The sequence below is a fragment of the Bombus vosnesenskii genome, unplaced genomic scaffold, assembly GCF_011952255.1.
Source record: "Bombus vosnesenskii isolate JDL3184/JDL3185 unplaced genomic scaffold, Bvos_JDL3184-5_v1.1 scf7180000013265, whole genome shotgun sequence".
Classification (NCBI taxonomy): Eukaryota; Metazoa; Arthropoda; class Insecta; order Hymenoptera; family Apidae; genus Bombus; species Bombus vosnesenskii.
In genome coordinates this window covers 5756835-5783217 of record NW_022882925.1, presented here as the reverse complement: position 1 = coordinate 5783217, position 26383 = coordinate 5756835, and the positions used below count along the sequence as shown (strand labels likewise).

Below are 26383 nucleotides of genomic sequence, written 5' to 3'. Positions count from 1 at the left end.
GGTTACTTCCATATTTTCTTTTCTTTTGAAACGGTTTAGGTTCCTTGAAAATGACTAGATTCTGTATGGCTGAATCATTGTTGTCTACGGGAGCGTTATTTATTCCGGTATCACTGTTATCCGTAAGAACTTATAATTTGATTGAAGCTTCCGTAGTTGTAGACTGTGCTCTTGTTTGGTATGATTTGTCACTTGAGATAAGGAAAATTCCTCTATTATCTGGGATGGCTGGGGAACACTGCTATTCTGTGACGAAACGTTAGTCTTATTTTTTTCTTCAGTCCTGGTAGACCCTGGAATGTTATCAATTGCATACTCTCCCTTCGGGAATCGCTTGGCTATATGTCCTTCGTTACAGCTGAAGGAGATCAGTTTGTCTATAAATGCGAATATTCTGTAGGGATTCCATAGTATGTGATAGAATCTTTGTGATGTCTCCTGGGTTGACGTATAATTGTCTTCTGATACTCAAAATGTGTGAGAAATCCGATTCGTGAAGTTCGGCTCGCAGTAAGGATATTTCGAAAGTGATTCAAATATTATTTCTCTGAGAGGCATTCACTAGACTATTCTAATTGGGAATTGTCGGAGATACATCTGAAAAAATGACTCGTTAAGATAAAGAGATAAGTGATTTTAGTTCGATATTGGTGCTGTTTATATTTGTACTTTTATATTTGGTCGCTAATTCAATGGCTAACTTTGCAGAATCTAAGTAGAGACATGTCCTTGCATTTGAGATGAGTAAGATGAACCTAACTGCGTTTTGGATCCTATTATATTGACAATAACATTTGCATAGGCTTTGACCGACATACCTCCTGTTGCTGTCAATATTATGGCCCGCTCAGGGCAAAGCAATATTGTAGTATCACAGCATTACCTTTTAAAGTGTTATCTATTCAAACATTAACGGCAGTGAGTAATCATTTACTTATTTTAAGAATGAGATATGCAACAGGTCAGAAATGGCCAAAATATAAAACTCTACGTTAATATCAAGAAATTTCAATTTCTGCAAAACCAAAATAAAAATATGAAGATTAAAATATAAATTTGATTTCAGGTATTCAACAAAGCTATCTCGTATTTTACTGTGTTACAACAAATGCAACAAAACTAAATTCCAACAAAAACAGTCAAATGTGCATCTATAGCGTAGTACCCTCGTACGACAGTTCAAAAAGTAGTCTATAACAGAAAGTGTAAATCTCTAACACATACTGTATCTGATATTCTATAATCAAATGTGGATATTGCCCATAGATTGTTATCCTTCCCAATTTCACAATTACATTTTTATCTTTTTTCATTGAAATACTTATTAACCTGTAATTTATCCATGCTTTCTAAATGTCGATACCAAGCGCCCTTTTAGATGAAATTTTCACTACAAATATCATGAACATGATTCTCCTACACGTGAATTCTAACAACACTTGCATTATTTTTATTACGTTATATCTCATTTTATTAGCGAAATTGAATTAAAAATAGACTAAAATAATTTAAATATATTATTATTACTAATAACTGTTCCTTATTCTGTCTTTGAAGATATCAAAAAGAAGTAGAAACAAAGACAAATTCTTCTATACTGTTTCTATCAATAGCCTTCTATACTGTATTTTGACTTTGTATATACTAAACATGACTGAACATTCAATTACGTCGCATAAGAAACCATTATATCAATTTAGATAATATCCCTTCTACTTACAACATAGACTATTCATCAAACTACAAATTAGAAATAAGGGGGGCAAAATAAAGGGGGACATATTGCAGAATAACATTAATATTGAATATCGAGCGAAGGGAAAACGGAAATAAAACCTTATATTTTAACGTCTGGTCTATAATATTGTCATAAAGAATTCTCTACCGGAAAACTTTGTCAGGATATACGAGACACGGTTTCATTCGTAAACACGCATCCAATTTCGCATCAAGGGAAAACATGAAAGAACTACCTAACACATCGATCGATTATTACATACTACCGAACAGGATCTTCTGTAGTATGGTTGGAATGTGGCCTATCGAAGAGAAAAGTTCGACGTGTAGCAAAATATTCGCATATATCCGCTTGATATTGGCACTAATAGCAATCAATAGCGTCTTTGTGCCCGAAATTATGATGATAGCATCGAGTTGGGGTGACATAACGATCCTAGCAGGTAAGCCTCAGTAAAATTGACTTATATCTCACATTTCTTCGAACAAACTACTATGATATCTTGTGGCAGCGTGTTAAATTGAATTCCTCCTCGAATTAGGAGTAGGATGCGTTTTAACCACGATCGGACAATTATTGTTCAAAATGATCTACCTAATAGTGAGAAGGAAAAGATCATACAGACTTTATTATGAAATACGAAGTTTATGGGACACTGCTAACGATTCGAAAGAAATGCAGCCTTATATACGACTCGCTTATTGGGCACGAATTTGTACGATAGCTTTTTATTTATCGTGCATGTGCAACGTGATCACTTTCTCCATTGCTGGAGTTGTTGATTATTTTAGGTTCGAATACAACGCAAGCAGTACAGATAACAGCCGACATTTACCCTTTGTTGTCTGGTAAACATCACACTTTTCTATTTATATTTCCTTCGTCGTTGATTACAAAGTAAAATAAATAGAAATATATCTGCTGCAATACTAAAATCATAAGATATTTGTTATCGATATGGCTTATTTACTTTATTCAGACATAAAATTCAGTATTATTAATTTATCATACCTAAACACGTTATTAGGTATGGCACAGATATTTCGGCATCTCCCAAATTCGAAATCGCTTTCATCTGTCAAATTCTATCATCCATGGTTTGCGCTACTACAATCTGTGGTTTGGATGCCTCATTTATGACCACGATTTTGCACGTGTCTGCTCAATTTAAACTAATCAATACCTGGATTAGTAATATAGGAACTGAAATAAATTGTAACCCAAATTATACACGAAAGATAAAGATAGAACTAATGAGATGCATTCGCCATCATCAACGAATGATACAGTAAATATTTTCCTACTTCTGATCCCGTTGTATTTGCAATTTTATTAATCAATTTTTTCTATTAATATTTTTTATTACCGTTAAATCATACCGCGTCCTATCCAATTTGTCTTTGACAATACTACTACTTTTACACAGTGTGGTAAATGATGTGAATAATTTGCTCACACCCATCATTTTCATGCAACTTCTTACGAGCGGACTGGAAATTTGTTTGAGTGGATATGCAATGCTCGATAACGAAGCAGAAATTACTGATATACTGAAATGCACATCGTATTTTATTTCCGTGACGGTACAACTACTTTTATGGTGCTGGCCCGGTGAAATTCTTATCCAAGAAAATCAAGAAGTTGGGCAGGTTGCTTATTTCAACATACCGTGGTACAATCTACCGTCAATGTATCAGCGACACCTGTGCCTTATGATTGTTAGGGCACAACAATATTGCAGTATTTCAGCATTAACTTTCCGAACGTTGTCTATCCATACATTAACGACTGTGAGTACTTTAATCGAAATATCGAACTGTGTTGTATATAAAAAGGAATATTTTTGTCCGGGAGGAAACATCAATTCTTACAAGATTAGAAAATAAAGAAGTGAAAATTCAAAAAGTTTGATTTTAGGTATTCAACACAGGTGCCTCGTATTTTACTTTATTACGACAAATACAAGAAAAGTAAACTTCAAAGAAATAAGAAGCAATCTATGATTTCACTCGAATTAAAAACAATTCCTATCAAAAACAATCGAATGTGTATCCATAATAATATCCGTAGCATCTTCGTACAATTAGCCTGTAATTAATTAAAAGAGTAAATTTTAATTTCTTATCGTACCTGACATTATTCTTCAATCGAATGTAGATGTTGCCTGTAATATCCAATCTAAAAACCCTCGTCAATCGTGGAATACTAAACAATCGTATGTATTAATTAATTCGTTATAAAGAGCACATATTCTCATGCAGAAATGTAAAAAAATTCATCGTACCTCTTTTCAAAAGGAAAAAGTAGTGCTTCTTTTTTAACACGTTTCAAAGAATAAACCCAATACATAGCACGAATAAAAATGATCTCACTATATTTTTATAGTGGCAACATTGATATTTGACGTTTATATTTTGCGGGAAAACTTCATTGCATTTGAATTTTAAATTTTAACAGTTTTCATCAACCGGTCAAACCTAACCCCAACCTAACTCCAATCTAATCTGGTAATGTTAAGAAACATGTTGTAATTTTTGTTATTTTTCGTAGAGACTATTAGTCGACAAACGTTTAACAGTTTTATAGCTGTTCGTTTCACGACTTGTATTACACTAATGAAGAGAACACGATCAACTTTAAAGACACATTCTGTCGAAGAAAAAAACATTGATGATATCGACACAGATGAAATGAAAACCAAATCAAAGGTTTACTATTAATATTTGATTTTTAAAAAATATTATAATTACTTTTTTTAAACAAATTGCTGATTTTTTTTCTTCTATATGTATTTATAATTGCTTTTATTAAGAACAATATAAATTCTATAACAATAATGTAACTTTCTTTTGTGACATTCTCATATGTAAAATGAACATTTTTATTAGGGTGTGGAAGAGAATTCAGTGGTGCAAAATAAAAATTTTAAAGATAAAGAACTATCTAACACAGCAGAAACATTGAAACCACCAGTAGAAAATGTTCAGAATCTGGAACAGAAACAAACAAATAAACTCAACTTTAAAAGTTTGAGAGATAGTAGGTGTCTTTAAAACAATAGCTACATATTATATTTAATGTATACTTTTATATGATGTATACATCTAGGGAGTAAAGGGATTGACAAAGAACTTCAACCAAATATACCTCCTCCAAAAAGTAAACCTAGAGCAGTGGTAGACCTTAAAATGATGAAAGAAGAATTAAAACAATTGGAAGATCCACCATTGACTGCATGGGAAAAAAAAATATGTTCAAATAGATTGCCATATTCATTTTTCGACTGTCCTTGTGAAGAATTAGCACAAAATTTATTAGGTAATATTACAAATTATCTACTTCTCTTAACTATTCAGTTCAATTAACTATTATACAATATACATTACAAGTATGCAGTATTAATGTATGTTTATATATTCAGGGAAAGTACTAGTTCGCTGCCTAGAAAATGGTACTATTTTAAAAGGTAGAATTGTTGAAACAGAAGGATATTTAGGAGTAATTGATAAAGCATCACATACTTATCAAAATAAAGTTACTCCTCGTAATATACCAATGTATATGCCACCTGGTACTATATATATATATATGACATATGGAATGTATCATTGTTTCAACATATCTAGTCAAGGTGAGTGAAAAATAAAAAAGTATTAAAAGTAAAAGAATTAGATACAGAATGTAGTATTTTACAAAAAAAATATTTAGAGTCAGGAGCGCATGTATTAATAAAAGCAGTAGAACCTATGCTTGGCCTTGATTATATGGAATTATTAAGAAATATGCAGACAAAAGAAAATAAAAAAGAAAAGGAAATAGTAAAAAATGTTCAAAATTTTAAAAAGTATGAACTTTGTAACAATCCAACCAAAATTTGTACAGCTTTTGTTATTGATGAAGATATCTTCAACCAGAAAAAGATTTATGAATGTAGTGATTTGTGGATAGAATATGATCCTTATATAAAATCAACTACTATTGTAGCAGCAAATTCTGATGATTCAAACAATAATAAAGAGAAAGTGTGGAGATATTATGTATTAGGAAGTTCTAGTGTTAGTCATAGAGATATTAAATCTGAAGAACATGCATATACTATTTAACACTTTCCATCTTTTGTATTTCATATTCTTCAATAAAGAAATATCCTGGTAAGATTTTAGGTGAAGGGTGTGCTGTTTTAATAAGGGCAGTCGAACCCTTAGAAGGTATTGGGTATATGACTAATCAACGAACTTCAAAGAGATCATCGAGTGCATCTAAAAAGTTATTAAAAGATTTAAAGGAACATGAATTATGTAATGGCCCATCGAAATTATGTATGGCGTTCCAACTGCATAAAAATCATAGTAAATATTCCTTGTGTTCTTGGAAAGGTTTATGGATCGAAAATGCTGAAATAGAGAAATTCAATATTGTTAAATGTCGTAGAATAGGAATAGATAACTATGGAGAAGAATGGACAAATAAACCATTACGGTATTATATTTACGGGAATAGAGCCGTGAGTAAACGAAATAAGGAAGCAGAAAAGTATTTAGAACTGAATTAAATTACAGCTAATATAATATATACCGAATATATTTAAAATTAGTATTTTTCAATATAGTTTAACACATTACAGATATTTATATTTCTGTATACATATAAGCTGATGCATACAAAATCGTGAAATACATAATCTATATTATTTTAAGATTATATTCGAGCTTTAGATTACAATTTTTAATGCATTTATAAAATAAATAATTTTCACAATTAATAAAGTATAATACATAACCTATTTATCACAAATGATCATCTTGATATATAAATGTAATATAAAACATATGTATGTATTTAAAAATATTTTCAAAATCAGCAATATTTCATATAACTCATATCCATTCTTTCATCACTCTCTCATAGTCCTCTTCTTCAATAAATGGTTTATCTATAGACCTGTAACATAAGTTTCATTATTTTAGTTTACCGTTTTTTAAAATAGTTACATATATATATCGACATAAACTAAAAAAATATAACTCACTCTATCATTAGTTCTCCACAATATAAACATTCAGATGCTATTAAGTCATCAATGTCAGCCTTGATTTGATCTTTTGTAGATAAAGATACAGATCTGACTGATCTAGTATCTTCAGGTCTATTTGAAAGAGCAGTGAGTTGTCTTTGAAGATCAGCTAGCTTCGTTCTCTGATCCATTGACAACATAGGTGTTAATGCAGCTACAAGGCAATCACTATGAAATCTGTGTCCACATGGAAATACATAAAAAGGTCGTAGTAGTAATTGAACACCACAAGTATTACATGTATCTTTTGTATTTATAAATGTGCACCTAAAAAAATGTAATAATGTCATAATGATATAATGATATCACATCATTAAATAATCTATTATTATTTATCGATTTACCTCGTTCTGAACTCTTGTATATCTTTCCTAATAAGTTCTGCTGCTTTTGTTGCTTCTTGCATTTCTTCTTTTAAATCTTGAATATGTTGGTTATATTCCTGTCAAATACAATTAAAATAAACACTATTTGATCGATATTTGTAATGTCGTGTTAGCTACGTTAAATCTTCGGCGACAAGTTACGTATTTCGTCCCACTTAATTCAATGACATTCAGTGGGAAAGAAAGACACTCGAAATTTTGTAAAACTCTATTACTCTACTACTCTTAGCTTGTTAAATATACTTATTATTAGTCAGCTAACATCAACGGATGTAATGACACTATTGTACATGCTATCTGAAAAATTATTTTACCTGCAATGAATTGCAAATCGCATCCTTAAAGTGATCTATAGTAACAAAATCTGAAAAGAAAGGTAATATATCTTCTATTCTGACTATATCGCAATGCTGCAAAAATTCCATTGCTTGCTGTATGTCATCTTTTTCTCGAACTACGTGTTCAGCTAGAATCACAGTATGTTAGAATTGGAATAAAGTATAAAATTAAAAATTTATATTTCTGATTACCAATTTTCAACCATAACTTTTTCCTTAATTCATCATCATGATCGGAGGGCATAGCAGCTATTTGTTTAGCAAGATCAACATTAATTGTTAAAGCTAAGTCAACTGCTGTTGTCCACAACCCAAGCAAAGCAGACAACTGTACACAAGCTTCTGTTAAGCCAACCTCTTGGCACAATCGTAATGCATAATGCACATCATAATGTACCATATTTATATCTTGACCTAAAGTAAATTTATAAACATCCCATTAAATATATTATTAAATTACAATTTTAATGAAAGTATAGTCTGAAAAATTACCTTGCGAGCTAATATAACGCATTACTTCGTCTCGTTTATAACGAGCATATAAAGATAATAGAAAATTGTGAATTGCCTGTTCTTGACAACTTTGTTTATAAACGCAAAATTCTAAGTATCTGATTACTTCTTTTGCCTATAATAACAAACATTAGTTAATTGTTATAAACACTAAAATCCAGATGTAATAAAAGAATAAATATCTTACATGTTTTTCATCACTATTACAAGATACTAAAGCTGGTAGAAGCTTAGATGGCTTTAATAAAGATCCCTGTGATATTAGAGCAGTCATTGCAGGACGTGGTAATTCTTGTAAAAGAATACCAGCAAACTGATAAAATAGCTCTTTATTATTTTGGCTTTTCAGAACTTCAAGAGCATCTAAATAATTATTTTTATATAAATGCTGACGTATCACTTCTTCATAGTTGCAATGCATTATAGTTAAACGAATAAGATTGTCTTTATCACCATGACTTGCCATTAAATCATATATAGTGCTACGATTTCTTTTTATACATTCCTGAAATTAAAATAAACTTTTCTATGCCAAACTTTTTTGGATAATACCATACTTGTTAATGATATTATTAATACCTCAACTTTTGGTATTGCAAGAAAGCTATCAAATTGTTTTTGTAATTCTAGATATTGTGGATCATGTAAATATGATGTATTGTTACTCCGTAATACACCCATTTGATTCATAAATAGTTCAATTACCCATACAACAATCATGGTTATTTGCGTTTTATCTTGTGTTTTTAATCCTTCAAGTTTCTAGGTACATATAAGATTAAATTATTTCAAGTATTTAAATTTAGAAAACTTAAAGTAACAAAATATAATACCTTTTTAAGAAATGTCTTTAAAGCGTCTATTTGCCATTCCTGTAGAAATTTTAAGGAAATTACTTCAAATGACGAATGAGTATCTGCATAGATGAGAGCACTTTTTTCATATTCCTTATTCTTAAAAAGCATTTCTGCTTGCTTTACAAGCACTTGATCTATATGTGCTGGATTATCTTTACAATATTGTTTCGCAAGTTCAAATTCACCTTTATCAACGTAGATCTATTTAAAAATAATATATGTATCTATTAATGTATACCATTAATTGATACTAAATATAGTAGTTTTACCTGCCAAACATTTCTATCTTCTTTATTAACTTTATATTTAAATACTGCTCTTTCACTATAAGCCCATATGGAACGTGTTGCATAATCTTTAGTAATATTAAGTAATCCTCCCACTGCCTAAAAATTGAAATTTTCTTCCTAATGATACTATTCAAACATAATAATTACAGATCTTGTTATAATCGTAATTCATTCTCCACATACATCATTATAAATGTCTTCGAATATCAAATCCTGATTCAAAAGCGACATGCCTTTTACACGGTCTGTATAAAGTAATAAGGCATGAAATTCTGTTAAAACAAAAGATAATGGTGGAGTACTTGTTTGTGAGGTATTGATCCCCATTAGACTTGCCTCAGGACAAATTAACATTTGTTGATTTGTTAACACACTTTTTGGATCTATTTTTGGATCAATCTAAATAAATGGAAGTTATAAAAGTTTTACAGGAAAATAATAAGAATAATTTAAAAATTACAAGAAAATATAGTAAATAACAATGAAATTATTACCTGAGCATAAAATATACCAGGTTCGGTTAACCAACCAAACGATTTTGGTAATATACCAAGTGAAGGATAATAAAATTGAATTTTAGAATAAGGCAAATTATTTATTACTTCATTGAAGCTCTCTGTAAAAATATTGGTTTGATTATAATCGTAAAATAACTTAATGAAGTAAAATTTACCTTGTACATTTAAATATTTGTTAAAAATTTGTTGTAATAAAGGTTTTTCTTCTGGATTTTGTACTGCTCCAATATATTGATAAATTCGCATAAGAGTAGTAACAATAATCACATATTTGTCAGTATTTGGTATTTTATGAAACTCCAAACCAGTAATTGGTGGTTTACTATCTTTCCCTATATCAAATACCTAAAATAAGTAATTAAATATTGATTATATATCAATGTAATGCAATACGATGGTATATCATGATAAAGTATGATTATGATATGAAAATAGCAGAAATAATAAGCACAGATTAAAATGATTAAGAGACCGTAATTTTGTATAAATATAATGCTCCATTACATTATTTTCAGGAGCTCAAAAATATCTTTGTGTTTTTAGCATACAGTTGTTTTGCACATGCAGAAAATATAATTTCTAACTCACCAATCCTTCTACCTCTTTAGCACCATAAAGAGGTAAATAGTTAGGAAGCTTTGGACACAATGAATAATGATATAAGGGTAACACTTTTATTATTATGAAATGATAATGTTTATTGGCAATGACATTAAAATTTCATTTATGTATTTTATTTATACCTGACGCCAATATTGTTCCAGGCTTGTATTAAATATTTTATCACCATCTAAACCAATTTCTGTTTCAAAAATGAGGCCTTTTGAAGTTCCTAAGAGAATTGGACCTGTAGTAGTTTCGGAAGAATTTGAAAAGTTCCATCCAATGGCAGTAATCTCATGTCCTTTGAATTTACCTGCCTTAAATAAACAAATCTTGAAAGCTATATTTTTTTATAACAATATTTATATTTCTATAAATTAATATAAGTTATATCACGTATATTTAATTAATTATATTAGTTATATTTATTCATTGTATTTACCTGTTTTAATTTTGTTGTTTTTCTGTGTAAATAAAATAATTCAGGGGGAGGGTTAGGAGGATCTTGAGATTTTGGAACTAGAGATATCAACAAGTGATTACCTAAAGGATCAAGGAACATTCTTGACATTTCCATATTCATTGCATATTTAGATATATCAATCTCTGGAAAAAAAACATGTTACGTATATCTTATGTTTTATATTATGATTCATTAAGGAAGAAGTACCTTCAGGTGAATCTGGATGTTTCATGTCAATACGTAAGAGGAGATTATTAGCCATGGCAATAACAATGATATTATTGTTAACAACAAGATGTAAAATTTTGTCCGGTGGTAAAAAGTTAACTTTTTGTTTAATAAAAATTGGGCCATCATCTAGAAATTTCATTTGGATAAATCCAGCAGTACTCTAAAAGCATAAAGAAAGAAATATTAAATGAAAATTTAAAAAGTATTTGTATATATATATATAATATATATGTTATATATATGTTTAAAAAGTTTATATTACATATAAACTTACTATATCTGGACGAATTGGTGGTGTATATACTTGTTTTGATCTTTGAGATGCTTGTTCATACTGATCAAACATTGATGTCATTTTTATCAGTCTATGTAAAACTGTTCACTTTACTACAATTAAATACACATTATAATTATGCTTCACAATTTGAAGCCTAATCCATAATATAATAAAACATAATGTATTATGTTACACATTAAAATATAAGTACTTTAATTATGTTATTAATGTGAATCTCTAATGTACCTTTACAATGATAGCTTCAACAAAAGTTTCATTCAACTTTAAATTAGTCGTTTTATAATTTACTGCATATTTTGTTATAATTCATTTTTAAATTAAATACATATGTCGTTACAAATCAAATTAAACTTAAATTTATAAATATTAAATTTACAATGTTTTTCAACAGAGACTAGTATCTGACAGCAACTTGATAAATTCAGCTGCATTGGTAACAATGATAAAATACAAACCTGTATAGATAGAAAACTTAGATAAAAATATAAAGCTTAGGTGATTTGATATTATACATTATTTACTATGCATAAATATAATTTTATGCGACAGTAAGTTATGGCAGAAAATTCATGTAAATTTTGCATTTTATTATATCGTTTTCTAGTATCAGGGTTAGTATCTAACAAGTACTGTTGGTAAGGAAGGATATAGTGAGTAGTAAGTGGTAAAGTAATTTGCAAACATCTATTAAGCATATAATCTAGAAAACAAATTTCAGAAATACACTTCGCTATTTTTCACATAGTGTACATTTTTACATATATTGGTTTGAAAGAATTTGTCATATCAATTCATAAATCATTTTTGCATTCTAAGAATCAACGTGCTTCTAACGCATTGTGTACGACGCAACTTCATTATATCTTTTTCACCAGATATACATCTACAGATTCATCTACATATATTTTATCTCAATTATCTACTTCAAAGACGTAACAGAATAACAGAAATCAAGTGTTTGTATTAGAGGTCGTTTAGGTGATATCCAAGTATTTTCTCTCTGGTAGTATTAAGGAATAAGTTCCAAATAATCGTGTTTAAATGTGTAGTACTAGTAAGATGGAAAATGAGAATGACCCAGTGGTTAAAGAGGTTTGTAAGCGAATTTTTATTTTCTTTCCAGTTATTTAATTTTTAGGTTATGTTTAGGTTATGTTCCTTGCTTAAATTGTTATGATATTTATTTTATATAAACTAATTTTATAACTTAATAGTGTGATTTTACAATGATAATGTTTATATTTTAATTACATTGAAGTAAATTTGTGTTACACACTCGTAAATATTTTATTGCTGCATGAAAAATTTTTATTTTAAATAAATCCTTAAAAATAATGCATGAATAATAATTACATTTTTTAAATTAAGTAATCATACGAAGTAAAAGAAAAATTGAAGATGAAATACAACATTTTTGGATTCCTTCCAGATTCCAGTGTTTCTTTCAAAAACACTCGCAGATAAATTATTTATTTTTCAATATCCCGTCCGTCCTTCTGGGGAAGGTTATGACAATACCACTTTCTTAAAAACTTCAATAAAGCCAGAGAATCAAGAAGTGCTCATAGAAGTAGCAATAGATACACATAGTGTCAATTATGATCAAAGTAAAGGCGAACAAATTGCAATAAATGCTGACGGGGATACAAATATTGATCAAGAAGATGATGAAAAGGCATTTGACAGGTATTTTAAAGAATCCAGATATATAAATAAATAATTTATCTACCTTAGATGTATTATATATTATAAATTTTATATTACAGTAATCTTATGGATAAAACAATATTACAGTCTTCTCGTGCATTACCAAACTGTTCTAATTATGGAATTGGTATTTTCCAAGATGGAGAATTACATATAACACCATTAAAAGGAATAATTCAGTTGCGCCCAGAGTTTAACTATCTAGATAAAAGTGATAAACGTATAAGAGATGATGCCAAAAATATGGGTGAAGGTGACATCTGATTAAGATTCTATCGGTTTAATTTAATTTGATTGAAATATTTTCTTAATAATGGTAATCTTTAATATATATAGATTATGAAGAGGAAGACGAAGGTCCAAAACAAGTCAATGTAACCTTTGCTAGACAAAAGCCTGAGTTTATGAAAAAAATACAAGAGCAATCTTTTCAGCATTATACCAAAAAAAGTTTAGAAGAAAGATGGATTCGTACAAATTATGTTCCAGTAAATGGCGCTCAGGCAGAGGTTAATATTTTATCTTTAGTTGAATTTATTACTGAAATATTATATTAGACATTTATTAAAGATATATATTTTCAGCTTACACGTTTAGAAATGTTTTGTTCTGCTACTGATGAAACTGTAAATACATTGAATATATCAACTGAACAATATTTAGATTTGTTAGCACCACGAATAAAAGATGAATCGAAATCAGATATTGCTAATCCAACTACATCTCTCAATTATATTAGAACTTTACCTCTTCTTGATCAAGTTAAAATACTCATGAAAGATGGTTAGTATCTTCAAGATCTATCTGTATTTATTTTAGGTTACTATGTAGTAATGATAAAAATTTATTTTATAGCCAAAGTAATATCCTTTGCACAGTTGAAGTTAATTTTATCACCAGATCAGGAAACAACAGCTGTTTTAAAATATTTGCAACAGGTAGCAGTTTTAGTACAGGGAAATTGGGTCGTAAGTAGTGAACTTGTGTATCCAAAGGATAGTATATCATCACACAATGGTATTCCTGCTGAACTTATGTGTAGAGCTAGGGATTATGTCGTAAGTGTTATGTTTATTAAATAATTTATGAAAATGGCTTATATAGAATATTATACTAGCAACTGCGCAATTTCAGTTATTGTCATTTACGGAACACGAATTCCTAGACCGAAAAACAATTTCATCTGTTATTAAATTGCCTGCTGATGAAATTAAAGAAATATTTACAAATTTAGCAGTACACGAACCTAAGAAAGGATGGCATTTAGTCATTCCACCTACTAAAGAATTTATTGAAAGGTATTAAGATAATCCTTATCTTAGAAGTAAGAAATATCAAATTTTTTTACTTTATTTGCTGAATCTAATTTATTCGATAGGTATCCTGAAATTGCACAAAGACAAGAAATGTTTTGGGAAGCAAAACGAAAACATCTCCGTGAAGCTATGGAAGTTCACAATCAAATTCCACAACGTCAAAGACGGAAATCAAACAGAGAATCTATTGGATCTGAAAATGAAGAAAGGAACGTGGGACGCGGACGGAAAACGTTAAGAGATTCTTCAATATCCGATAATGATAGTGTAATGGAACCAGTAAAACATAAAAAAGCTATTCGATCCCGCAAAGCATCTGAAACCACGTGACCAAAGTTGATGCGTGATTAACATTAACTAACATATTCCTATACATTGTTGATATATTGAAAGTTGTGAAAAATTCATCTGGATTATGTTATTACATCATACTTATTTAGATTCACTGCCAAAATTTTACGATATATTTGTATTTGTAAATACAAATCTAGTCTCAGTTGACTGGTCTAACAAACGGTAATACAGAGTCCAAAAATTAATCATGTATGTAGAGAAATTTTACACCTTATTGCCATATCTGTTTATTTAAAATGTATGTCTTTGGTTTCTGTATGTCGTGCATAACATAACATTTAGTTCAGTTTAACTGTTTATTAAAAGATATGGACAAACAACAAATATTTGCATGGTGATCATGGAAAATTTGTTGGCAAATGTTACACTATCGACAATGAATGAATAGCGTAATATAACAAAATTGTAGAAAACATTCACTTATTGTTTCCAATAGTTCCAGTACGTCGTTGATCGATGAGGCATTGAAAGCATTGACTGAAAAATGACTGATTTTTATTTTATTAAAAATATTTTTTACGATAATATGAAATCATAAATAATATTAAGTAGGAACCTTTGTATAAAATATTAAAATATGAAATAAAATATGTACGTTATTTATTACTGCAATGTTCGATGTGTACATACTTGTAGTTGAAAAAGCATTATTATGAATTCCTTGCGTCTTCCATCTATTCTAGTTTATTGTTTAGATTGTTTATTGTATAAACTACTAATTTTTACTTTGTTCCAATTTCTATATTTAAATATTTGTACAGATAACCAGTAGATACTGAAGAAAAACAGTGTTATATGATTTTATATTGCTATTATATTTTAAAAGTTATTCCTCAATTACGTAAAAAGTAGTACTTGTGTAAAAACAGGAAACACTAATAAAAGTTAATGCAACTATGTAAACATCTAATTACAGCACATAAACATTATGTAATCTTTCTATTTTTATCTCTTTTTGTATCCTTCTTTCTATGTAGCATATTTATCATAAAACATTATTTCATTTTTCCGAAGAAAATTATATTTAAAAGAGTTTTTGATTTATTTACATGTTCAGTTTTGATTTCAGGTGTTTTAGCTACATTTCAAGTCTTACTCACTCTTGGAGTCTTTATAAAGATTATGCTTTTCAAAATCAACGACAAAAAAAAGAAAAGAAATTTAGACATATCTCTTCAAGAATAAATTTCAAAATTAACAAGGTAGCGCGCTATGGACTTTGATTCCTTGTATTTGCATATCGCAAAACGTTAACATAAGTTATTCTCGTGAATGGAAAGAATGCCGTCTATGCATAAAGGTGACGGTCATTCACCTGAACTACTAGCAATTATTGCAATGTAAGATATCTAAAGAAGAAACTGACAGAACCAAACAGAACGAATAAATGTCTGCAGTTGGCAGACTAAAGTTCACCTTCCGCCTAATTACGATTTTCATCTTGTTCTCCTCGTTTTCCTCATTTTCCCCTTTAATGGTCCATTTGCGTACTACAGGGGCGGAACGGAGGGCGAACACACTTTCTCCTGCAGGTCTGACAGCTGGTGAAAGTATTTCTTACGCTTTTATACGACCGGAGCACCCAAATATCTGTTACTCTATCAGTACCACGCCTCCCTATAAATGATAAATTCGTTTTTGCTATTCATTGAAAGATTATGATATAATACAATCGTCATAAACGATATTATATTTACTCATTGAAACCACATTAATCAGAATATTTCAATCAAGATTTAATAAGAAATTTTTACATTACGTATTAATTGTTTAATTATTAATTAATGTTATTTATGTCGATACTCTTTCGATATTTCTGTCATGAAAAAGTGTAGTTAAACTGACAGCAACGTGAAAGTTGAAGATTTGAGATCAAATGTTCGATGATGTACAATGAAAAGGCTAAAGGAGGGATTCATCGAGAACAATGAGGAGTTAATACATTGTTTAGCTATAACGGTATGCGGTACATTCATATACGGAAAACATTTTATTCTTTAACTTGGCGATCTAAATTCAGTTGCAGTTAGTAGAAACCGGTTTGATATCTGAAAAAAGTCAATTCTCTTTGACGAGGTCAATTTTCTAAGGAACTAACGCACCATGGTTTGAAGTATACATATATGTAACTGGAAATGAACAGAATTCACTGTTCGATATGTTATCCATGAAGAACATAGTAGGTACGAAACGTGTAGGTGAAACTTGTTTCAGCCGAAGAGCAGTTTCAAACACTATACTAATTGCTCGATCGAACGAATTATTGCGACACATTTGAACTAGAATTTAAGCAAGAAAAATATCAAAACCTTCGTTAACATGTATACTTTGATGAATTGTGACAAAAATAATGTTCGGATCAAGTCTATGAACGTGAAATGTGCCAAGTATACACATGCAAGTATACAAGTATAGCTATACCAAAAACTATACACTTCGTTGACGAGAAAAGGAAAAGTTACAGTATGAAGAACAAGGAAAGGCAAAGAAAGTGAATGACGGCCGAATCTTGGAGGGATCTCGTCGATCGCATCAATCGAAAGGAATCACTCCTCGATTTCCGTCAAGTGAAAACAATGACCTTCGATAGGCGTCTCTGCAAGAAAGAAAGTCCACGCGATCTGTTTCCATACGATTTCAATAAATTACATGCTAAGCAGCGCGTTGAATTCAAGGGGGAGAAGCGATTCACGCTGCCGAGGAGTCAAGAAATCGAAGAAAAGAGATCGAAAGTTTCTCAGTGGGCGTGAATTTTGATTTTGTTCTCCCTCCTCTTCGGTTCACCCAGGTGCTTACCGATTGATTGACGTACAATCCAACGATCATGTCAAAATCACTAGCTCCATTTACAAAATCCATATAATTATATAACGTTAACTTTTTAGAACCGTTAAGTTAAAAATTGGTATCTTAGAATGTAATGTACCCGAGAAATTAAACTGAGAAAATAATTGAAAAGCGAATAAGTGCATAAGAAGAAAGGAAAGAATACAAGAACTTTTTATGGATGTAATCAAGATATGGATTCTGCGTGAAAGGCAATTAAATTAAGTACGAATAAACCAACCTACTTTCGACATTTCAGTAACACAGTGTGCAGCTTACGATTTAGGTGAAAAGCAATTAAAGTGTGTATTTGTATGTCATGCATACGAAAAGATACAAAGATGCACGCAAATAGGCCAGCGATACGCAAAAAAGCAACTTTAGCTCATCATTATTTATCGCAAGTTCTTGTCTCAAATTCTTATACCATTTGCTACTTTTAGATTTTTAAATGACAATAGAAACTTAATAAATGAATATAGAATAGCCTGTCGATGTGCTCCAACAGTTTATAAAATCATAATAAACAGTTCATTAATGCACATAAAGATTAAAGTCACGTTTATTGAATGCAAATAAAGTTTTAGCAACGGCGTAAAATTTGAGTCATCGAAATACGGCGACCTACTATCGGAAGAAAATTTTCATGTGGTGCGTGGTAGAAAGCCACTTCACCTGATTTCGTTGGGACCCCATTGCTATTGAAAATACTTTGCGGAAACGACCGGATGTGAATTCTCGTGTCTATAAAAATAAGAAGTATTAAAAGGCCGTAGCTATCGGTGACGTAAGAATTGCATCCAACCGTGCAATCAACCGCTTTTTCTTCAGGTGCTTCGTTAAAATCTCATTAACCATGAAAACACATCCATTGGTATACAAATATTGCCAATAATTATGTTCACCTTTATCTATTCTTTCTTAATTCCAATAGCTTTCGACATTCGTGTGAAAAAAACGTAAGGAATTTCACTTAAGAATTTCTGATTTGACGCAGCTCTGTTTCACTTTCTTGAATTGCCAGATAGGTATCGTGCTTTAACTGCAATCGATTACATATCATAGTACAATACCTGCTTCGTTACGTATATACATATAAATTCCACGTTTAATGTAATTAGCTTTCTATTATTTCCGATTCGATTTTTACGATCTATATCCTATATATCATGTAATACAATTTGACATAGTAGAGCACGTTTGTAAAGCTTTTCGATGATGAAACATGATCCAAAATTCTACTTCGTATCCTACTTCATTAATTAAGATCTCTATGTGTCTCATCCATTTTACAAGATTCATTTTGGGAATGCGTGGGCGAAAGGAACGAATGGATAAAAGAAACTATTTAGCGTTTCGCGAATAAAGCCACGCGAAACAACTTATTAATGCTTGAAATGAAAATGGAAAGTCAGAGAGAAAAGATTTCAGCTTCAAAGTAAGCCAAAGAAATTATTTTACCGTTCGCGGCACATGAAAACTTTTTCACTGTACACATCCACGCCTTCTTCTATTAATCACAATTTCAGAAGACTACGTTTAATTTAGTTCCAAATCATCTAAATCCAAGGTAAATTGCATTTGCCTATAAATGTCCCATGCTGAACATTACACTTAATTAAATCATTAGGACTGCTTCACTGCATCATCCGATATAATCCGATAAAATAAAATTAGAATAATTCACAGTTATACTTTTATACCATTACATCAAATTCATCTTGCTCATTGTATTGATATGACATTGATCATTTTTCGCTGTTTAAGATCACCGTTTGTGGGCCAAAAATTTTGGAGAACACATCGATTTACAATGTACATCGACCAATGTCTCCCACTACCCCAAAGCGAACCCAGATATTACTTGGTGGAGGTAACTTTCAGCGAGACACGCTATATAAGAGAATGAAGAACCGGCCGGCCAAGATAAAGCTCGTGTGTTGTCAATCGTGCTGTTACTCCTCTACCTCCGTCGTTGACAGGTAAGTGGGGTAAAAAGTACGTTTCGAAAAATTTGAGAAGGGGAAGAAGTAAAAAATGTGGGATTAGTGACAAATAATAATAGAACAGTGCAAGTGTTTTCCATTGGAAATCCAATGATCATTTCTCCACTTTTCATCTGTGTATCATTGATGTTCTTCTTTTTTGAACGTGCGAATAATCATTTGGAACGATTAACGATGAATAAATAATCCGGATGATATTTAACAATATTGAACGTAGTAAATTCGAATACCAATGTGTATTGCAGTAGGTAGGTCTATGGAAATATTATGAAAAATTTTGCGAAATTATCGTCGTTATGCATGGCGGAGCAAAGATTATGGCACGTGCCCTGGAAACGGGAAAGGAAACCGGTTGTGCGAGGGCGATCAGGAACTGCAAGTTAGGAATTTATGAAAGATTTTAGTCGCATTAGTTGATCGATGTGTTATTACATCGAACTATTTTATCAATTATCCTTAATTCGTAGAATCTAGAGTAGGATAGTTCATTTTAAACATTTTTAAGCTTATATAATATCATTTTATTACATTATATAATATTTATTAAAAATAAAACTATTCAAGACTTCTTATAATCTTAAAATTCTGGAGCATAGAATACGAGAATAAAAAGTTGGCACTCTGAAGACCGCAGCTTTGATCTACTTTGAATAAAAAAAAAATGTCGCCAAAAAAATAAAGTCTGCTCCAGATTTCCGTGAGAACACGTCCAAGTCTAACAATTGGCCGACCAGTTACGTATGCCCTCTACTGATTATATTATACTGTCGCGTTCCTCTCGTTTGTAGCTGTCCGACAACTATCTCTTTTTTCATTATGCAATTGCTTTCTTTGATATGGTTCGAGAACCCCCCGTGGATCAGCTTCCAGTCTCAAGCATAACTTCGTTGAAATACAAGAAATACTTCTTTTAAAAAAACCTAAAATTAATTTCGACAATAACTTAGATCATTCCCATTTTCTCACATTTATTGCAAATTAGTCACACTTATAAAAGTAAATCAATCTCAATTAATATCTATTAAAAATCATATGATCCATCATGCTGAATCTACATTTTTAATTCAAAGCAGTCAACCTTGAGAAAGTTCAGCGATTTATTACAGGAGATTTCATTGAATGAAACTAATCGTTGCCATAAATACATCCAAGTGAAAAAGAAACTAAATTCGCACAATTACGTTCCAAGTAATCTCTGAAAATTGCTCTAATTATTAAGATATGTTAATTGCGTTTGATCATGTACCAGCATGTAGAGAAAGTTTCTATGATATTTCTTGATCAACGATATCGGAGAAACTGAAATAGAAACGCAACATGAAAAATTAGTGGTGGCGATCGAATTCCTGACATCAAGTTCTATCGAATCCTCGATCGGTGTCCTTTCCAGTTGCATACCTTGAACGATATTGTTTCGCGATCTGCATACATACTCTTACACCATAATATAATTTGCAACGCTCTAGACAGATACGTTCCCATTTTTCTCCGGATAGTACCATTTTTACACGCAAACCCTCTCACTTTCACTCGGGGCTACCGATCGAACCAAGTTTGCGACTGACTCTTTAACGATCGGCCGGTTCGCGGACTTACGCCTAGTAAAGACAAGATTCTCATTAAGAGCGACATTTTTTCCGTTCCCCGTAGTTGCTACTTATTGACCACTTTGTTTCTTTAAATGGACTGGTCAATCAAGTAAATCACCGCAACGGAATTACGCGATGACCCGGGATCCCATACGAGAAACGGGTTGCGTAAAAGTTGTATTAAGCGAGGAAAAAGCAGGTTACGTTTGATCTTTGTAACAGGCTCAGGAAACCTTTTCCAATACTCGTTTCATTCGGGTTTACCTTCTCAAAAAAAAAAAAAAAAAAAAAAATAAGAAGTTTTCACCAGTGATCTATGCAAGTAACTATTTCGCTGATATTATAAAATTTGAAATCACTTATCCGGTTGTATCTGTACTGGATTGCGTTTTTAATTCAAGAGTAATGAGTATGAAACACATAGCGGTTCGAAACTACGGTATTGTAAATGCTTTCCTGTAAAATAGCCTATTTTATAAGAAATAGGGTATTTGTAAGAAGTAAGAGTAGAGGGATATTTATTACAATTTTTGTTTCTCAATTACAATTTATTTGATATGTTAAATATAAAGATCGCTTTGATTTCTCAATTTATCAATCTCCGTGATATCTTTTCGCATCTATCACATCTGTACAAGAGATTTCTCTTAACAACTGACAGATTATTACCACTGAGATGTCGGAAGATTCACTCTCGTAAGTCGAGCCTTTCAAATTTATCGAAAGCCCCGGATCTCTCGCGATACATCGTCATCACCGTTACGAATGAGATGTTTCCAACGAATCGTGAAACCACTATCCGTGTTTTACGCACTTAGAAAGTAAGGTGCTTTCCACGACCATTATCGGTAGAAGTGTAAACGGATGTATTTCTTTCAAGACAAACAATAGGCTGTCATCAAAAAATCGATAAGTTTAATGAACTCTTCCTACGTTTGATAAATACGATAAATATTGATAATTTCGTTAAAGTATATTTATCTAGAAAGTAACTAGCTTCGTTTCCTTTGAACAAATATACTTATACGTTTATATATATGTAAGTAAGTGTATTTATCGATTAGGTTATTTTACTACATTTCTCGCGAATATTTTAGGTCATCGACATGCATGATTTCAGTACATTTACAGACGGTCAGCTGCGAATGAATCTGCTAAAAAGTTAACAGATATGTACCACTTTTCTAACCAATGATTTATGTTCCTATATCTCCTTCAACCATTTTTCATTTCTAATACATCCATACCTGCGGGTGAAATTGTAATGATATATTTGATTATTAAACACTGGAAGATCGCCGCTACTAATGTCGTTATTAATCAATTCAAACGTAAAAAGAATTACGTAAAAGATGTTGAAAAATAATCAGTCGCACGCGATGCGATTACAAGGTAATAAATGAGATCGATTAATTTATAGATGATGATAATAATTTCGTGCGAGATGAACATCAGCTTTACGTAAATCTAATGAAATATCGCTGCTTTTCACTTCGGCTCGGCTATGACGCTTTATGGAGGGCATCAAGAACCAAGGTCGCTTTCCCTTGCATATGTTCGCAGCAAATGGGATAAATTTTCTCTCTGTACTACATATCGAAAAATATATCACACGCGTCATCCTGAAGAGTGAAAAACTGACGTGGATCACTTAACGGAACTCTCACGATTTCCATTTGTAGAATGTATTGGCTGTGTCTAGCGGCATTAGCTGCAACTGCAGCAGCGCAGGGATCTTACGATCTAGAACCAAGAGTGCCTTATCCCGGCAAATCATCCAGTTTAGGGCCACTCTATTCGTCTGGCCTTAGTGCTGGTCAAGGTTTCCGCGATAACAGCTACGAGGATAACATTGTAACACCTACTCCTTCTCCGACGCCTGCTTTCAGAAATCCCAGCAGTCAACCACCTGTAAGCAATAAAATTATAATTTATTCACGATACATTAGGTTTTGTACATATGAAAATTACAAGAGAAAAATATTACAAGTACAAATTAGCTCTTATAAGAAATATGACTTGTCGTATCTTTCCCCTTCATATCTTCTATAATCTTCATAATGAATCATCATATGAAACGAGGACATGTAGAAATTTGAGAATTTTGTTATGAATTGTCAAACTTTTAAAGATACCAATCTTGAAGATAAAGAACTGCGATGACTATTCCGAAATAATAATATTTTTTTCTTTTTTTTTTTAGGAGAGAAACTAGATATTTCTGATGTTATGACAACGATTGTTACTTTTATTTAATTATAAATATGACAACGATTAGTTACTTTTATCTAATTATAAACATGTATAAAATTAAAATTATTACTTGCAACGAAAACAGTTACGTCATATAATATTGCGCCTGTCGCTACATGTTACGTAACAACTTACGTAAAAATAAGTTACTTTCAATTGCTTTAACGTATTGACTCGCGTACCTTTATATATTACCATGCATAACCGTGTAAAAAGAACGCATACTTTCATGAATGATCCAAGAAGCACAAGATGAGTTTGATTGCTCTTCATTCATGAATATAAATACAGGTACTTTTCATTTGTGAGCATTATTCTTTTATAGCTATACCGTAAACCATCGGGCCCACCTCTCGATCAGGCAGCTATCAGAGTGAGTGGACCACCACGTAGTGGTATTCTTCGTGGTGGACAACCACAAAATGCTCGGGTAATTATATTTCTTTAATATCCATTCAAAGCAAATTATACAGTTGTCATTTAAAAAATTTTGGGGAATATCAATGTACAGGTGAAACTGTTACGCTTTTGTATCTCACAATAAGTGAAAGTAGTCTAAGAAATTCTTGCATCCATTGTTTGCAGTTCCACTGAATAAGCTTATGTAATAGTCAGTCATTAAGATGAAAAGAAAGAAATGTTCTTGAAGAAGTAAAGCATTTTTGTTTTGTCTGTGATTTCCAATAATTACGTATTTCGTTGCCATCCCAGAACGACTATTGAAATTAAATAATAATTTTGTAGTAAATCGTTGAGCTAATTTTAAGAAAGATCTTAGCTACTATCTTTCAAAGAATACAACAGAGAAATGAAATGTCTTACATAAATGGTTTAGTAGCTACTTTGTTCGCATTAAAACATGTATAATGCTTCAAATTGTATTCTAAACTTAAAGGAAGCTGAAGAATTGGAAGAGAAAGAAGAGCCCGATCGTTTGACTCTTCTTTTACCACAAAGTAAATTCGATTGTGTGAACAAGCAAACAGGCTATTATGCCGATGAAGATCTTAATTGCGAAGTCTTCCACTATTGTCAAGACAACGCGAAACACTCTTGGATCTGCCCCGAAGGATTTACATTCCATCAGGTAATTTTCAGCAGACACAATCTTTAAATAGATCTACCCTCCGTATTCAACGCAAGAATGCGAGACACTTTCCACACCTGTTATATTCCGTAATTACACGAATAGTGACCTTTTATGCGTAATCTGAGCTGCTGCAAGTGAAAACGTTGACGAATATAAAATTCCCGTGATCGTGCAAACAGCCAGGTTTGAATATCACTGATAAGCAAATTTCACTTCTCTCATGCTTTGGCGCGCGTTTTCACCATACCTCTTCCGGTTTTCTGTACCCGGACAAGCAGGTGGGTAAGGCCAATCATAAATCGCACGTTCAATCGCCCGATACCAGTGCGCCGTTATGCGTTTCCGGGATAATCTACTCGCGTTCCTTCTCTCGATAGCAGAGATGCAAATAAAAATGTACGCGGCGTTAACTATCCCACGAAACTCCTTTCTCTCCTTAAACCTCGAGATAGTTACAGATCTCTGTTACAGGTTCATCTAATTTGCATGCCTCCGAGTGGAGACATCAATTGCAAAAAGAGTTCGCAGTACCATTTCGTCAACGAGTACCTTTACAAACCATTGAACTTGGCTGAAGCTGAGAACAAACCTAACGTAACCTTGAGATACAGCGAAAGATACTTCCCGACAGACATTCACCCGGACGAGCGCGAGGCTGGTGACTATCAGATTACTCCTTCTGCACCTATTCGCCGCCCTACTCCACCTGTAAGATTTTATTTACATGCTACTACCTTGAAATGTAAAGTAAAAGGAGATAAAAATGTGAGATATGTATCTATAGGTGTATGCGAGTCCCCAACCTACGTTGAACAGTATTCCACCGTCAGCACGTCCACAACCAACGGGTCTTCCTCAATTTCGTTTACCCGTGAACCAAGTTTTTCGCAGTCCCGAGGAAGTGAACATTCCTCTTCAACATAGACGCCCGCAACCTCAACACCAGCCTGTGAGAAGATTCCCTCAAGTACGACCCGATGACGAAGAGTACGAATAAATTCAATCGGCATTCCTTTGATAATTATCATCCATCGTCGCAATCATCGTCACATTTCTGTCGTTAATTATATCACATCTGGTGTCATCATACATCTTTCGTTGAAATTACAAAGAAAAGATAAAAGCACACTCTGGAGTAATTATTATATTTATTCGAATAAAGTATAGTTATAGTTCTATGAATTAATTGTATAATATATAAATCGTTTCTAGCATTTCGTACTCTTACTCTGTAGAAATCTGACAATTATTTTTAGATTGAGAACGATTGATAACCGGATTTATAATTGGTATACTGAATTAGATATGAAATTATATTTATGGATATTGCAAACATGCTAATATATGTATATTCAACATTAGTTTAACAGTGATAACCAATAAATTGTTATTACGTTATCTTTAATAACACTTGTTACTTTAGAATGCTGCTATTATGAATATTTTTGAAATGCGTGCTGAGAATCCCAAAAACAAGAAAGCAAAATTTATATAAGACGCGCTTAAGGTTATGTGCGCGGAGAAATATCTGTTTAAACGAGTTATGTATGGTATAAAATATATAGAAAAATTAAGTCATGCATATGTATCAGATATAATTGAATAATGAAATTATTTTTTATTCTTATAAGAAAAATGATAATAAACTTAGATATATATATATCTGGGGTGGCGTTGAGGATCAGGTTGGGGGCGTTCGACGAGTTGCCTTGAGGGGCAGCCATCGTTGCGATATCACAAGAACACCGTTTATTAACACAAGTATGGAGAGTACAGAACCGGCGATCAACCCGGCGATTAGATGCTCGCGGCACTGGTGACGATGGTCTCGGGTTCGGTAACGAATACGCGGCCGACGAGGTGATAGATATGCTTAGTAGAACTCAAACGTGCACTGCTCCTGATCGTAAGGCGCTCCGTGCTTCGTCGATCA

At 31.8% G+C, this 26383-nt stretch overlaps 5 protein-coding genes across 9 annotated transcripts; 4 read left to right on the top strand and 1 right to left on the bottom strand.

Annotated features, from left to right (window-relative positions):
- Positions 1-1960: 1960 nt before the first annotated feature.
- On the top strand, positions 1961-3862 carry LOC117242846 (putative odorant receptor 92a). Its single transcript, XM_033509848.1, has 5 exons — positions 1961-2180; positions 2280-2586; positions 2766-3026; positions 3165-3528; positions 3656-3862. The coding sequence occupies exons 1-5, from the start codon at positions 1961-1963 to the stop codon at positions 3710-3712; spliced, it is 1209 nt and encodes a 402-aa protein (XP_033365739.1). The 3' UTR covers positions 3713-3862.
- Positions 3863-3873: 11 nt separating this feature from the next.
- LOC117242837 (putative 3-methyladenine DNA glycosylase) lies at positions 3874-6439 on the top strand. 2 transcript variants are annotated; one of them, XM_033509825.1, is made up of 6 exons: positions 3874-3953; positions 4289-4446; positions 4627-4777; positions 4847-5056; positions 5160-5369; positions 5447-5888. In XM_033509825.1, exons 1-6 carry the CDS (start codon positions 3896-3898, stop codon positions 5839-5841), a joined length of 1182 nt encoding a protein of 393 aa, XP_033365716.1. In that variant the 5' UTR covers positions 3874-3895; the 3' UTR covers positions 5842-5888. The 2 variants fall into 2 exon arrangements, with proteins under 2 accessions (XP_033365716.1, XP_033365725.1); XM_033509834.1 differs by lacking the exon at positions 5447-5888 and adding an exon at positions 5902-6439 and having other exon boundaries at positions 3896-3953.
- A 152-nt stretch (positions 6440-6591) lies between these two features.
- LOC117242803 (vacuolar protein sorting-associated protein 18 homolog) lies at positions 6592-12105 on the bottom strand. 4 transcript variants are annotated; one of them, XM_033509761.1, is made up of 19 exons: positions 11535-11750; positions 11286-11398; positions 10988-11171; positions 10760-10923; positions 10458-10634; positions 10303-10350; positions 9870-10059; positions 9691-9812; positions 9380-9595; positions 9176-9292; positions 8883-9107; positions 8629-8811; positions 8237-8554; positions 8029-8164; positions 7729-7950; positions 7513-7664; positions 7157-7254; positions 6768-7079; positions 6592-6679 (listed from the first exon to the last, which is right to left on the bottom strand). In XM_033509761.1, exons 2-19 carry the CDS (start codon positions 11364-11366, stop codon positions 6616-6618), a joined length of 3009 nt encoding a protein of 1002 aa, XP_033365652.1. In that variant the 5' UTR covers positions 11367-11398; positions 11535-11750; the 3' UTR covers positions 6592-6615. The 4 variants fall into 4 exon arrangements, with proteins under 4 accessions (XP_033365652.1, XP_033365661.1, XP_033365643.1 ...); XM_033509752.1 differs by lacking the exon at positions 11535-11750 and adding an exon at positions 12068-12105 and having other exon boundaries at positions 6616-6679; XM_033509743.1 differs by lacking the exon at positions 11535-11750 and adding an exon at positions 11765-11863 and having other exon boundaries at positions 6616-6679.
- Positions 12106-12188: 83 nt separating this feature from the next.
- On the top strand, positions 12189-15583 carry LOC117242820 (DNA-directed RNA polymerase III subunit RPC5). Its single transcript, XM_033509783.1, has 8 exons — positions 12189-12401; positions 12739-12995; positions 13076-13269; positions 13353-13525; positions 13601-13799; positions 13872-14074; positions 14151-14314; positions 14395-15583. Exons 1-8 carry the CDS (start codon positions 12351-12353, stop codon positions 14660-14662), a joined length of 1509 nt encoding a protein of 502 aa, XP_033365674.1. The 5' UTR covers positions 12189-12350; the 3' UTR covers positions 14663-15583.
- Positions 15584-19278: 3695 nt separating this feature from the next.
- LOC117243285 lies at positions 19279-25949 on the top strand. The gene is made up of 6 exons (XM_033510646.1): positions 19279-19494; positions 22790-23018; positions 23686-23790; positions 24256-24447; positions 24922-25158; positions 25235-25949. Exons 1-6 carry the CDS (start codon positions 19340-19342, stop codon positions 25445-25447), a joined length of 1131 nt encoding a protein of 376 aa, XP_033366537.1. The 5' UTR covers positions 19279-19339; the 3' UTR covers positions 25448-25949.
- The last annotated feature ends 434 nt before the right edge of the window (positions 25950-26383 follow it).